The 14493-nt window shown below is 35.6% G+C and overlaps 1 protein-coding gene across 1 annotated transcript; it reads right to left on the reverse strand.

Moving 5' to 3' along the window:
* Positions 1–657: 657 nt before the first annotated feature.
* LOC127167445 (tetraspanin-1) lies at positions 658–12978 on the reverse strand. The gene is made up of 8 exons (XM_051113524.1): positions 12955–12978; positions 12758–12821; positions 5587–5793; positions 5430–5504; positions 3303–3401; positions 1884–2027; positions 993–1076; positions 658–717 (listed from the first exon to the last, which is right to left on the reverse strand). Exons 2-8 carry the CDS (start codon positions 12812–12814, stop codon positions 658–660), a joined length of 726 nt encoding a protein of 241 aa, XP_050969481.1. The 5' UTR covers positions 12815–12821; positions 12955–12978.
* Between the last annotated feature and the right edge of the window lie 1515 nt (positions 12979–14493).

Raw genomic sequence — 14493 nt, forward strand, 5'->3', positions numbered from 1 at the left:
CCATTAGTTCATTATGATCTATACCATTGAAATCAATGGGATAGAAAGTCACACTTTGCCTGTTTGCCTTTCATTACAACTGGACTGGACTGAGTCGTGATTTCATGTTACGTTTTATTTAGTATGAACTATACCAAAAGAACAAATTATCATTCTCAGTCAGTCTCTTACAGATAATATCATCAGTGGGTTAGGGATAGTTTTGTGTGGTGCACTGCAAAATGCATTATTTATAACACATTCTCCACAAACACTTTCCTGTTTCTCCCTAAACTAATTTTTCATGTATAAGAACAGCTTGTGTGACATGAAGCGTTTCAGTGCAAAACAATTATTGCTTCTCTATGCAAATGAACTTGATCTCTGGTTATAAAATTACATTCTCATGTAGAAATGGATACAGCAACATTTTTATTTCATAAATTTGCATTACATTGCATACTCTGAAGAAAATGATTGTTTATGTAACTTTCAAGTTAAAAATCAAATAACCGACAATTTCATCATCCGTTCCACCTCGTTAACATAATACAACTGTAATCCTACAATAAATAATGGCATATCTACAGTATTATCTACAGTTAAAGTATTGACTAATCTTAGCCAGTGTAAAGAAAAGGTGCATTTACATCATAACAAACTAGTAAGATGAGACTTTCAGGTGGCTTTTTTGTCCAGGTAGCAATAGAGATACATAGACACCCCCATTGCTGCCACCTAGAAAACAAAAAATGTAGTCATTTATAGGTGGTAGCAGATAATTCGATGACTGAAGTGCCTAACAGGCATTCATTTAAATGTGTTTGGAAGCAATGAAGATAATGACAACCATTGCTACAGCTTGTGCTGAACATGCAAAGTGGTAAATTGTTCTGTATACCGAACTAGTCTTAACCAATCATGATAAAGGCTACAGTTAAATGACATAAACCCAACAGATTTCTTCCAATACATTTGTTATTTGAACAGCATGATGGATGTGTTGTGTTTACCTCAATGGCAGTGACTCCAGCAGCTATTCCTCCCACAATGCTGACTTTGGTCTGGACGATCTTAACAATTTGTTTAAAACAGCCCTGGGCAGAGAAACCAATATCAGATGAAAGGGCCCAAATCATATAACCACATCGCTGTAATACACAGGGGCGTAGGAGTGATCTGAAAAGTGGTGGGGGGGTCATATTTATATACCTTATCAGCCTGGCTCATGAATATTAATTAGGTGGCGTCTCATTCGCCTAGTAAGGCTGAAAAAATGGTAAGTGGATGCTAGTCATAGTTGGTTATGGTGCCTTCAGCTAATCAAAGCTGTCATGACATTAATTTTGTGCAACTTCATAGTGACTGGCTGGATTCTACCATATATTTAGATAACATAACTAGTAAGAGTAGTTTGCTAGTACACAGTTCCAAATTCAGCACTTATGTGCCCCTGAAGGGATAGTTCACCACAAAATGAAAATTCTGTCATTAATTAACCTTATGTTGTTCCAAACCTGTAAGACCTTTGTTCATCTTTGGAACACAAATTAAGATATTTTTGATGAAATCCAAGAGCTTTCTGATCCTCCATAGACAGCAATGTCATACCACAATGCATACTTTCGATAATGGCTGAGGACGGTGACTTGGAGGAGAATTGTTGAATAAAGTCATTATTTTTGTTTTCTTTGCACATAAAAAGTATTCTTGTAGCTTTGACAGCTGGACAGTTTTACCTATGTCCGTACTACGTTTCTGGGCCTGGGAACATTTCGGTTTACACATTTAGCATTTTGTGTTTTTACATGGAGAGAAGCATGTGTTACCAAGTAGCATTTACACTTGAATGTGACATACAGTGTAATTATTTGACAGAGGTGTGAATGTTCTACATTTCTCACCACCACATTACTGAAATCTGCATTGTCCTCGTCACAGGGGAACAGCTCAGAACCTGCACAACAGGTGGAAGGGTAAAGGCCATACTGCTCATAGTAGTAGGATTCAGAGAAGTCTGTGTAGTTACTGAAGCCACAGCACTGCAACTATTACACAATGAAAGGGAAAGACAGTCAGTTGAATATAATATTTTCACAAATATGGCTTTGTAGGGCTAACATATCTGTATGCGTTCCCATGATATACAGTACAGTTGAGGTCAAAAGTTTACACACACTTTGTAGAATCTGCAAAATGTTAGTTATTTTTACCAAAATAAGATTATTTAGTACTAACCTGAATAAGATATTTCGCATAGAAGTAGTTTACGTATAGTCGTACATACAGGAGATAAAAAGTTGAATTTATAAAAATTACCCTGTTCAAAAGTTACATATGCTTGATTCTTAATACTGTGTTGTTACCTGAATGATCCACAGCTGTTTTTTTTTGTTTTGGGATGGGGGTGTGAAAACTTTTGAACAGAATGAAAAAGTGTAAATTTTTCTTATTTTGCCTGAATATCATATTTCTCTCATTTTGTACTGCCCTTCAGAAGCTACAGAAGATGCTCGCATGTTTCCCAGAAGACAAAATAAGTTGATTTAAATTTACCCTGATCTTTAAATTCAAATAGCTTTCACCCCTTGGCTTGTACTGCATTGTGTTTCCTTCTGAAGCATCAGTGAGCATATAAACCCTCTGTAATAGCTGTGTATTAGCTAGTCCCTCAGTTGTCATCAGTGTGAAAAGATGGATTTCAATCATACAATCATTGTTGGAAAGGGTTCAAATACACAGAAATACTGAAAAACCAAAGAATTTGTGGGATTCTTCTGAAGAACAGGATTTTTCTGAACAACAGCGGGCAGTTTAATTGTTTAGGACAAACAAGGGACTCATGAACAACTATCACTAAACAAAAAACACAGCTATGGATCATTCAGGCAACAACACAGTATTAAGAATCAAGCATTTGTAAACTTGTACAGGGTAATTTGTATAAATTCAACTACTGTTTTCTCTTGTGGACTATATGTAGATGTCTTTTATATGAAATATCTTATTCAGGTCAGTACTAAATAAAAAAAATAACATGCATTTTGTATGATCCCTGTTATTTTGATAAAATAACAGATTGCAGATTCTGCAAGGTGTATGTAAACTTTTGACCTCAACTGTACGTGTGAGTGTTGATCTGTACTCATGACAGTCTGTTTAGTTCATTTTCACATTTACTGTCAACCACCCTAAACTGGTTTTAAAAGCACTTTTGGTCAGGAAATTTGACATGATGGATTAATTTTATTTGACCTGCGCTGAAAAGCCTGAGGCACAGATCAATACTCATGCATGCATATATTCCGTTAGCCATGACTTACTGTTGTCATGGTTGAGTTCCACAAGTCTGTGAGGACTTTATCTTTCCCATACTGTTCCTTCAGTCCAGGTGTCGCCCATGTTCTTAGAATGATCTCAGTCTTACAAAATCACACACAAAGATAAACAGGGACACATGATAATTCAGCAGATAAAAAAAAAAATCTTCCACAAACACATGCTTTTTAAAGCAAACTGCTTTCACCATTGTCTCCACAAGGCTTTTGTGTTGCTTGCTTGCATTTGCTTTATCTTTCTCTCTCTCTTCTCTTACTTTCTTCTTTATTAGTTGGAATTTGATTAATAAACCCAAATGAGTTTAGTCACACAAGGACTCTGTTGCTATGTGTTACATGTGTGTGTGTTTGCTCGGAAAGGTGGGGTCAGCAAGAGTGGTCTTTAGCACAGCATGCCTGTGGGGATGTGCAGACAAAACACAATTAAAAGTGCTCCCCCTCCCACCTATGAAGCAGTGGAAGCTACACCGATCAGTAGAGTTATTACGTGCAAGCTAATCCATCAATGTCTGGAGGAATTCCCTCACAATCTAGACAGGACAAAGCACTGTAACGCAACGGAGCGTTTGCTAATTGCTGATCTGAGACCAGTGTGTACGACACAGAATGCTATTTAGAACATCAACTGGGAAAGAAATACAACATAAACATGTAAATTTGATATGCTTTTACTTATCGTAATAACAATCTTTAATTTAAAGAGTGAAAATGTTATTGCCAAGCGACACCACATTAGCACAATGGAATCGAAATGCTATTGAAATGGGAGTGATTACAGTTTGGATCACACTGTAAACAGCTGTGACCAATTGAACATTAAAAACGCAATCTCCACAACGATTTGGCTTATTCTGTAACAATTTTACATATTAATGTAAACACGTAATGCCGTTTCAAATTGTTATGACTTTGTGAAGCCTATTTCTTATCAAAAACTACAACGGGGCAGCTGCTCATAGACTTGCACATGAATTATTAAAACACCAATTTCTTCTGTCAGGATAATAAATAAATGAATGGATAAAAGTGTGATGGTGACAAACAGCACATTAAATGGGTATTTGCATGCTTAATGTTCCTCTGAACGATTTAGGCGATCTATAATTCACAGGAATGTCCTGCACTTTTCCTTTCTGGTGACTCCCTAGTAGCATTAACCGCTCTGGCTCGTTGATGAAGTACCGCGTTTCATCCAGATAGCTATATAAATGATGTTTCATGAATAAACTGATTCTACGCTTGCACAAATACCTAGAAGACCGTTTTAAATCTCAATGGAGTAGAACCACAATTAACAAACACCACAAATAGACAGTGTGGTTCAAAAGTATGAGCTTCTATACTATTTTCATTACAAATTATTGCATAACAATGATTAAAACTGAACCTTACTAATAATTTTTTGTATTTTGTTTGTATAGTATAGTAAGTTGTGAAGAACCTGATACTAATTTTCTAATAAGCTTCTTGTGCTGCAATAGAAGCAAGAAAATTTGCTTATTAATTAGTGATATTAAATATTACGAAATGAATAAATATTAAGTTAAAATATAAAAAATACGTTTATTTTAATTTTTTGAATCCCAGATTTTCAACAGTCTTAGATTTTGGATCCCACTTGTACATAATATCACATATATTCTTCCTCTTCTAATATAGGTTTATCTATTCATATGCATTAAATGAGATTGCTGTCTGTTAAATGGAATTCAATTTTAAAATGTGGCCTAAAAGGCCTTTGTGTTTTTAATTAAATGGCATTATTCTCGTAACACACCCTCCATAACTCATTGGAAGTTGTTGTAATTATTATACATTTCACTAAATGGGTGAAGCTCTGTATGTAAATCGCCTGTTTTGCATATAAAATGCCTAAACGTCAATATTGTAGTGCGATAAATTGCTCAAAGTGAGAGTGCTGGCATAGCGCCTGAGGCAATCTGGGAGTTATTAAGTGGCTGAATGTGCTGGAGCCATTTCAAACCCCCTAATTTAATGATGGCCAGAGTATGATGGGAATTTACATGCCGCTAAAATGAAAAGAGAGACAAAGAGTGTGTAGGGGGATGGGGAGGATTGGCAAAGAGGTCAGTGGTTTAGAGCGAGACTCACGTATGAGGAATAGACCAGGGCTACTACTGCGGCTGCCGTCTCAGCAATGCAAATGATCAGGATGATGGAGAAGAACTGATTGCACAGAGAAAGACAAAGAGATGAACATACATTTATACTGCACTTGATATCAGGTGATAAAATGAATGAGGTTTACCATTATAAGAAGGCATTTGCTCTCTTTCTGAGCTCCACAGCACCCCAGCAGTCCAAGCAGAGTCATAACTGCTCCAATAGTGATGCTGAAGATTCCTACGTTGACTTGGTTCTGGAAGTTGTCAGTAAAGGGTGGCAAAATTGTCATGAAGGAATCTCTGTCCACAGTCACCCATATCCCTGCAGCCGCCAAACACATGCCCGCCAGCTGTCAAAACATTTTCCACTTTTTACTTCCACAAATACACCATTGCATTTCAGTAGTGATATGGTAATGTTTAGATACAGTTTAGGTCAAAAGTTTACATACACCTTGCAGAATTTGCACAATGTTAATTATTTTATCAAAATAGGAGGGATATTTTTTATTTAGTACTGACCTGAATAAGATATTTCACATAAAATACATTTACATATAGTTCACAAGAGAAATTGATAAATTTATAAAAATGACCCAGTTTAAAAGTTTACGTACGCTTGATTCTTAAATCTGTGTTGTTACCTTGAATGATCCTTTTTTTTTTTAAGTGATATTTGTTCACGATCCCTTGTTTGTCCTGAACAGTTCAACTGTCCACTGTTCTTCAGAATAGTCCTTCAGGTCCCACAAATTCTTTGGTTGTTCAGCATTTTTGTGTGTTTGAACTCTTTCCAACAATGACTGTATGATTTTGAGATCCATCTATTCTGCAACTATTACAGAAGGTTCAAACGCTCACCGATGCTCGAGAAGGAAAAACGATGCATTAAGAGCCAGGGGTGAATACTTTTGAACAGAATGAAGATTTGTACATTTGTCTTATTTTCCCTAAATATCTTTTTATTTATTTATTTATTTAGTACTGCCCTTCATAAGCTACAGAAGATACATACATGTTTCCCAGAAGACAAAAAAAGTTAAATTTACTCTGATTTTTAAATGCAAAAGTTTTGTACAGGAGGTTCAAATGCTCACTGATCCTTCAGAAGGAACCCCAGTACATTAAAAGCTGGGGGGTGAAAACTAGTAACTAGTAATAGTTGGATGAGTCCCTTAGTTGTCCTGATTATGAGAGAAAAAAAAAAAAAACACCAACAGAGCCATTTTTGGAATATTAGGCATAGCCTATGATTAAGAGTAATAATGTGCATATTTTAAAGTAAAAATAAATGTTTAAGTTATTTCAGATTATTACAATATGTTATTGTTTAAGTTATACTTTTACTCTTTTTCTTTCCTTTTCTTTTCTTTTTTTTATTATTTCTAATGTCCAGTAACATTAGCAAAATTTAGCTTTATAATGGTTTATTGACAGTTCCCACTGAAGTCAATTTCAAGCCAACCGATGTTCAAATCCGCGTGAACAACGTGCGAAATTCGTTGATACGACATGACATAGTTTGAAACAGACTATATTTGGCTGACAACATTCGCCAAACACAGTAAATGTTTACCTCAACTTCAAGTTCCAAGTTTCAGTGTCTCTATCAACCCCCAAACCCGCAAAAAGATGGCGTCCGTTGCATGTGAATGAAACAACAGCGAGATGCACAAAGGAAATGTAGAAAATATTCTAGGTAAGTGAATTTTTGTTGTTGTTTATCACAACGTTCATGTAGTCTTTAAAATCCTTTCAGTAAATGAATAGAATAGAAAGGTTTGCATATGAACTGTTTCAAGGTCAGTAATGTGACCAGCTACTCTAAGTTACCATCTTTTGTATCTTTCAAAACAGACTGTATGCTGATACTAAGTGACATAGTGGTAAACATAGATTTGCACTCATATTTTAGTTCATGAAACATCATTATACCTCTTGCTCAAGTTACTCTGCTATAAGCTTCAGTTCATATAAAAGCATTATGACTACAGGCATGTATCAGTTGTAGTCAGGTGGATTCGTCTCCTTTATCTTTTGCATTTTCCCATGACCTTTTATTCTCACCATTACGCTGTACGATAAGAGGCCCTGCATGGATTTCCCATTATTGCCAGAGTGTACCTGAGTTATGTGTGTTCTTCCATAGAGGTAGGTCATTCAACAATGGCAATGGTTCTATAGGAAACTAAAGGGTGCCCTTAATGGCCACAAGCCTGCAGGATTAGGTGCTCGACTGCTCATTTATGTCACTTCCAGGACTCTTCGCAGACAAAAGGTATGACACATAATAACCAGAACTGGTCATAGCATGGATTTCCTGGGGTAATGATGGACACACAATGTTGTTGTCATTATCTGTCTTCTGATATATCAAGATCCAAGTGCAACACCACGGTTGGCTTATTTAACTGTGTGATGCAGAAGAGGTTTATTCAAAAGCTCTGCCTATTTCATCCGATGTCTTCAAGCAGAATGATATGCATCCAGTCGGATATCAAAAGGTCTAAGCCCCAGAACACATTTGGTGGTGGTTTAGGTTAATGAATGGGTTGGTGTCAGCATGTTAATTCACAGTTGGTGCCATAACCATCTCTGAAACCTGATATGTTCTGTCAGACGCAATCACGGCTGTCAGGGGGACTCACATCCAGCTCAGCTGGCTGACAGCTGAACATGAAACGCTCAATACTCGTTCCCGTCAAGGTTTATTTTTTCCACATAAAAATAATTTTCATTTTATCATTTCCCGTTTGCGCTCATGGAGCTTTGGGAATTGTCTGAATGTTTTAGCAGTTTAACTGTCAGCTTGTGATAATGGACACGTCTCTAAGCAAACAGAATGTGACGGGCATAATACTTTCCTTTCTTCAAAATTTCCATCTTTTCCACTATAATTATTACTGGTATCCTTTTTTTTTAGTAAATAATGCTTTGATGAAATGCCACCATGCATGGCATAATGTTGGAAATGGCATGTCAAAGAAAGATGCTTCTGGAGAGATTACATGGAAATCAGATTATGTGTAAGGGTAAACTAAGGAAATGAAATGGCACATTGTATGGGAGTGGAATGAAACCGATTAGACTTGGGGAAGGGAGAAAAATAATTTGGGATTTCCATGGTATTACACAGGGAGACCGCTGTGCAGAGAGATCTAAATAGAAAACAGAAGCACGTTGAGCGCTGTCATGCTGAATGTAAGGTGAAATGTGTAAAATATACTGAATACATAAATGTGCAGCCTCGATTTACTACTCACAAAGGTGGGATTTTTTCATCTCAGTGTGATCTGTTGTTTGTTGGAGCTTCTTGGCTCACAGCCTTGGCTGACACCCAAATATTTAACCCTACAATAGGTATCCAATCCAGTTACATTGGCAACTATTTGAGTAATATTAGAGTCCTCTGTTCAATCTGACTTGTGTTGCAACTGAGCCTGGTTTCTCCCAAAGGTTTTTTTTCTTAGTTTCTGTCACCGTTTCTGGTTCGTTTCTGGTTACCTTTGGCTTGCTTAGTTGGGGACACTAAATTTCTAGCAATACTATTTGAACTGAACTGAGCTGGATGATGAGATCACTGAATCAATGACAAACTGACTTTAAATGAAAAATTGAGTGTTAACTGTTAACTTCTATCCTCTTGCATTGCACTTAACACTGTGTAGTTGCTTTTGACACAATCTGTATTGTATAAAGTGCTATATCAGTAAAGGTGACTTGACTAATACTTAAGGAGGTATTTGAACTTGGTTTATGCATGATATTTGATATTTATGACATAAATGATATTTATTGATGTCATTAACAACAAATGTCCTCCAAAGCTCAGGAGGTGATTGAAAAGCTACGTAGCGAAATGTAAATGTATTTATTGAATAAAAAAACACCATATGTGACCTGTGCTGGCAAAATAAGTCGGAATGAGCAAGGAGTTTTTTATTTTCACATTTTCCATTAAAATACTTTCAAAATGATATATAACTTGTTGGAATTGGACAAAAATGACTGAGCTACAGAGCTCTATTTGAAAGCGATAGAGTCAGCAGAGTTGATTTTGAGAAAAATCGAGATAAAGTATTCTAAAGATTCCAAAGCAAAATCACCAAGCATGCATTGATCTAATATAATGTTACACAACAGATTTTTCCCCAAACAATAACTAAATGTTCATGTAAGACATAATAGATTATGTTTGTGTGAATTTTGCCATGGCATATTTCTTAATAATATACATATGTACAATTTGTCAGTCAGTGTGATCGTTTTGTTTTCATCAGCATGGGCTTGAAAATCATATATCACTTTGATATGAATATTCACAAAGCTGGAATGCTGCACTTTGCAACAATAGATTGTGATGAGAGCAGCAGCAGTTGCCCAGAAGTGAGCAGAGAAAACGTACAAATAAAGATCATTTTAGATGAATTGAATTCATATTTGGAGCATTGTGATCGTTAGAAGAGGGCTTAATGAACTCATTTTTGTCAAAACTGACGTTTTTCACTTCTTTTGCCTGTAGCTCATAATTAGACCGTGTTCTTTACAACTTATTTTGCCAGCACAAGTCACATATGCTGGTTAGGTATGTTTTGAAGCATAGCAACTGGTTTGAGCTGGATTAAGCTGGTCCTGAGCTGGTTATATACTGATTAAAATCTGGTTTAAAATGGTCATGTGCTGGTCTTAAGCTAATCCTAAGCAACTAGCTCCTGCTCAGGACCAGCTCATGACCAGTTTATAATCAGCTCAGGACCAGCTTTAACTAGCTCAAACCAGCTGCCATGCTTCAAAACATACCTAACCAGCACATGCTGTTTTTTTTCAGCAGGGTATGACAACAACAAAAAAGCTTTTTTTTTTTTTTACTGTTGCTAAAATTAACTGCTTATACTTGCTTAAACTTTTTTGCCAAAAATCCCACACCAAGAACTATAACTATAAAGATAACTATAGCAATAACTATATAAGCATGTACACCAATGCATACTGCCCCAGTTATGTTGTCGCAGTAAATTCTTAAGCTATTTAAAGGAGAAGTCCACTTCCAAAACAAAGATTCACATATAATGCACTCACCCCATTGTCATCCAACATGTTCATGTCTTTCTTTCTTCAGTCGTAAAGAAATTTTTTTTTGAGGAAAACATTTCAGCATTTTTCTTCCTATAATGGACTGATATGGTGCCCCAATTTTGAACTTCCAAAGTGCAGTTTAAATGCGTCTGTAAACGATCCCAGCCAACAAAGAAGGGTCTTCTCTAGCATAACGATCAGTTATTTTCATAAAAATAATACAATTTATATACTTTTTAGACACTCTTCTTGTCTCACTCTGCCTAAACGGGGTCATGACAGTTAGGGTATGTCTCAAAACTCCCATCTCATGTTCTCACTCAACTTCAAAATCAGCCTATTTCGCTGTTTTACCTTTTTTGTCAAGGGTGTTTAATCTTCTGTGCATGTTTACTTGGCAAAGACTGGGTTGGTACTTCTGCAGCAATGTAGGATGATTTTGAAATCATATTTGAAGTTGAGGGAGAAAATACGATTGGAGTTTTTTGACATACCCTAACTGTCTTGCGTCAGAATGCACAGTTCAACGAGAGCAAGGCAAGACGAGCAATTGAGAATAAAAAGTATTTAAATTGTTTTTTTTTTTTGTAATGAAAATCATCGTTTTGCTATATAAGGCCGTTCTTCCTTTGCTAGGATCATTTACAACCGCATTGGGATCATTTGAAGCCGCATATAAACTACATTTTGGAAGTTCAAAATCGGGGCACCATGTCAGTCCATTATATGAAGAAAAATGCTGAAATGTTTTCCTCAAAAAACATAATTTCTTTACGACTGAAGAAAGAAAGACATGAACATCTTGGATGACAATGGGGTAAGTACATTATATGTGAATCTTTGTTTTGGAAGTGGACTTCTCCTTTAAAACATTTTGGATTCTGATTGGCTGTCGGTGTTTTCTATCAAGGCTGGAATACATTATGTGACTTTCTGAATCTGAACACTAGGCATCATACACTTTCTCACTTTGTAAATGGTTACAGAGGAAAAACTGGGGATCATAAACTAAATGACTGAGGATCACACACTACCAGAATTTTTGGTCATTCTGAACACAAGAAAGAAGGAAAAGCATGACAAATGATCAAAATGTGTTCTAAAATTGGCTAAAAATAAGAAACATGTTTGATATCCACAGCAATGATGGAGTCATAGCCAGAAGCTAAACAATTGCAACCTGTTCCCATCATACACTACCTGATTTTCTGTCAACTCAAATCTATAGATTGATTTTTAACAACTAGTGTCGACAAAAGTCGTGCAGCGCATTCAGGCCTTTAGTTGTTATATAGCTGTGGTATCTGTTTTTCTATTCTCTTAGATGTAGAACGATTATTAATGTCATAGTTAGTGCTATAGTTATCATTCTTGGTAAACATGTTCCATAATCAGCAGACATATAGTAAAACAAAGCTAGTTTCTAATATTTGAAGAAGACTTATAGTAAACATCAAAAATTAAATTAGTTTTTCATCTGTTGATCCACCATTGCTCTCGAAATCACTATGTCAGACTTAAGACTGATTGACAGACTGATTGGTTTATGCTGAGATTTTGACAAAAAGAACGAAAAGCTCTTAGTCATAAATGTCTCATTTTTTGCTTTTAATCAAATCTTCGTAGAAAACCTTGACCTTGTATTCTGTATAACCTAGGCAATGCCAATTTTGTCCTCTGCAGACCTTGACAAGTATTAAGACTGATAAGTCAGTTTTAGATCAGATAAACATAAACCGTTCACCAAATAAAAACTAATAGTACACTGCACTAGCAATGCTTTGAATTAAATATTGTCTCCTTTGCTCTCCTTTGTTTCTATATCTACAGCCTTAAAAATCTCCTGTCACTTGGAGGCTTTAGCTCTCAAACAAACGAAGTGGCTGTGAACAATAATGAGATGAAAATCATTGCATGTGAGCAAGTGTAACTGACTTGCTCACATTCACACTTTGACTGCGATTATCAAGACTTCACTGTGGCGCAATGAAGCATTTTCTAATGGATTCGTGTTATCGGTTTGCATTAGTTCAATTTATGTGTGTACTGTGTGCGTTCGTTGTAAAGAGGAGAGGATAAATTATTTGTTGCTCATTCAGAGGCAGGCTGAATCTATTACATTCTTTACACCCCACATAAAAGTCTCACTCAATAAATAAAGAAATGCTATTATTCTTCCAAAATCTCCTCTTCCTGCACTCAAATGTATACATTTAATGAAGAAAAAAGCATACTTACAAAAATAAGCAAGTTGAACACAACCATCACAGCTTTGACGAACGTAAAGCAGCCCATTTTTAATCTGTAATGAAGCAATAAACATAAATCAGAGCTGTATTTGATATTTTAATTCGCATTACATACCCATACAGCATGTGTTGACTCCTTTCCACTTAAATCCATTTTAATCAAAGTTTTGCTTCTGTAAAACTCACCTGGTTTGATCCAAAGTGTACACAGTTGAGTGAGTTGTTAAGTGAGGAATAGAGAGGGAAGGAAAGTGGGAAGAGGTGTGTACAGGTGAGATGGGTGTGGTTTGGATATAAAATAGCTGGTTAGAGTGGCTTAAATGTGGTTTGTGTGTCATATGACTAGTGGTTTCCACTGTGGTTTATGCACTGATTGTTTATGGTCCAAAATCTCCTTCGTGCATAATGGACAATTTACTGTTTTACTTGTTTATGAACAGCAAAAGGCCATTTGAAATGTACTTATGATACCAATTCAAAAGTAGAATACATAATTGAATAGTTTCATATTGTTTTGATTTGAACATTTGTTGAAAGGTCAAAAAGTATCCATAGAGAAAAGGTCAAAGAGAAAGTAGGACAGGTCAATACTGTTTTTAAGCCTGACTTTGGTCACTACCTATCAGGTGTTGTACGTGTTCCTTCCTTACTTTCCTTTGTGTCCTTTTCTGTGTGATTTCCTTTGTTCTTTTGTCCTGAAACAAATATTCCTGGCAGTAGAGGGCAGTATTGCAGTACAAAGGCTCTCAGCTTTCATGGCTTCACTGGTTCACCATTGTGGTATCTCAGATACTTGGAGATGATTGATGGTCCCTTAGTGGATGAAAATGTCTTTCTTTGTCCAGTTTTATCCATAGGAAAACAAAACAAAGAGATATACAATCCCCACAGCAAATGATTTTGAAGATCATTTCGTATCCTACAGCTTTCTTAAACCAGAGTGCTGGAACAACCTTTTATGTTTGAAAAGAAAGCATTTAAATAAAATAGTGTAATTTTGAAAATTTCACATCAATTAAAATAATACACACTTAAATTAAAAACTGAAGAGAATGGATTGCAGTGTTGGGAACTGAAATCCATGCTTTGTTTGATTAAAATAATTCTTAATGTTAATTTATATAGGTTATATTTAATTGTTTAATTATTATTTAATATTCAAAACAGAGGCCATGGAAGTTAATAATGTCAATGTTCATTGCAGGAGTCCTAAATAATTTTTCATGCTTAAAATTTTGTATAACTAGACTCTGCAAGTAAGTCAAGCATGCTTCCAAGCTGTTAAGACTTGAAAATTTGTCTTTAATAATATACAAATAATACATCAGTTTAAGAAGTTCAAAGTCTACAGCACAGTTCTGAACTGATGTTCCATGTTTACTGTTCCAAAAGATTCCATTCTTTAATACCTGGTTTAAAATAAAATAAAATAACGATTATTATTATTATTATTTTATTATCACATTTGTGACCCTGGACCACAAAACCAGTCTTATGTTGCACGGGTATATTTGTAGCAACAGCCAAAAATACATTGGATGGGTCAAATTTATCGATTTTTCTTTTATGCCAAAAATCATTAGGATATTAAGTAAAAATCATGTTCCATGAAGACATTTTGTCAATTTCCCACCATAAATATATCAAAACTTAATTTTTGATTAGTAATATCTTTGCTAAGAGCTTAATTTGGACAACTTTAAAGGCAATTTTCTCAGTATTTTG

Source organism: Labeo rohita, chromosome 6 (assembly GCF_022985175.1).
Source record: "Labeo rohita strain BAU-BD-2019 chromosome 6, IGBB_LRoh.1.0, whole genome shotgun sequence".
In the NCBI taxonomy this organism is placed as follows: Eukaryota; Metazoa; Chordata; class Actinopteri; order Cypriniformes; family Cyprinidae; genus Labeo; species Labeo rohita.

Bases quoted from the DNA above. Each gene is read 5' to 3' on its own strand.
- LOC127167445 (XM_051113524.1), bottom strand. From the start codon at position 12,814: ATGGGCTGCTTTACGTTCGTCAAAGCTGTGATGGTTGTGTTCAACTTG. The intron at 5,794-12,757 runs GTAAGTATGCTT...ATGTTTTGACAG, and splicing joins TGTTCAACTTGCTTATTTTT to CTGGCGGGCATGTGTTTGGC. The intron at 718-992 runs GTAAACACAACA...TTTGTTTTCTAG, and splicing joins CTGGAGTCACTGCCATTGAG to GTGGCAGCAATGGGGGTGTC.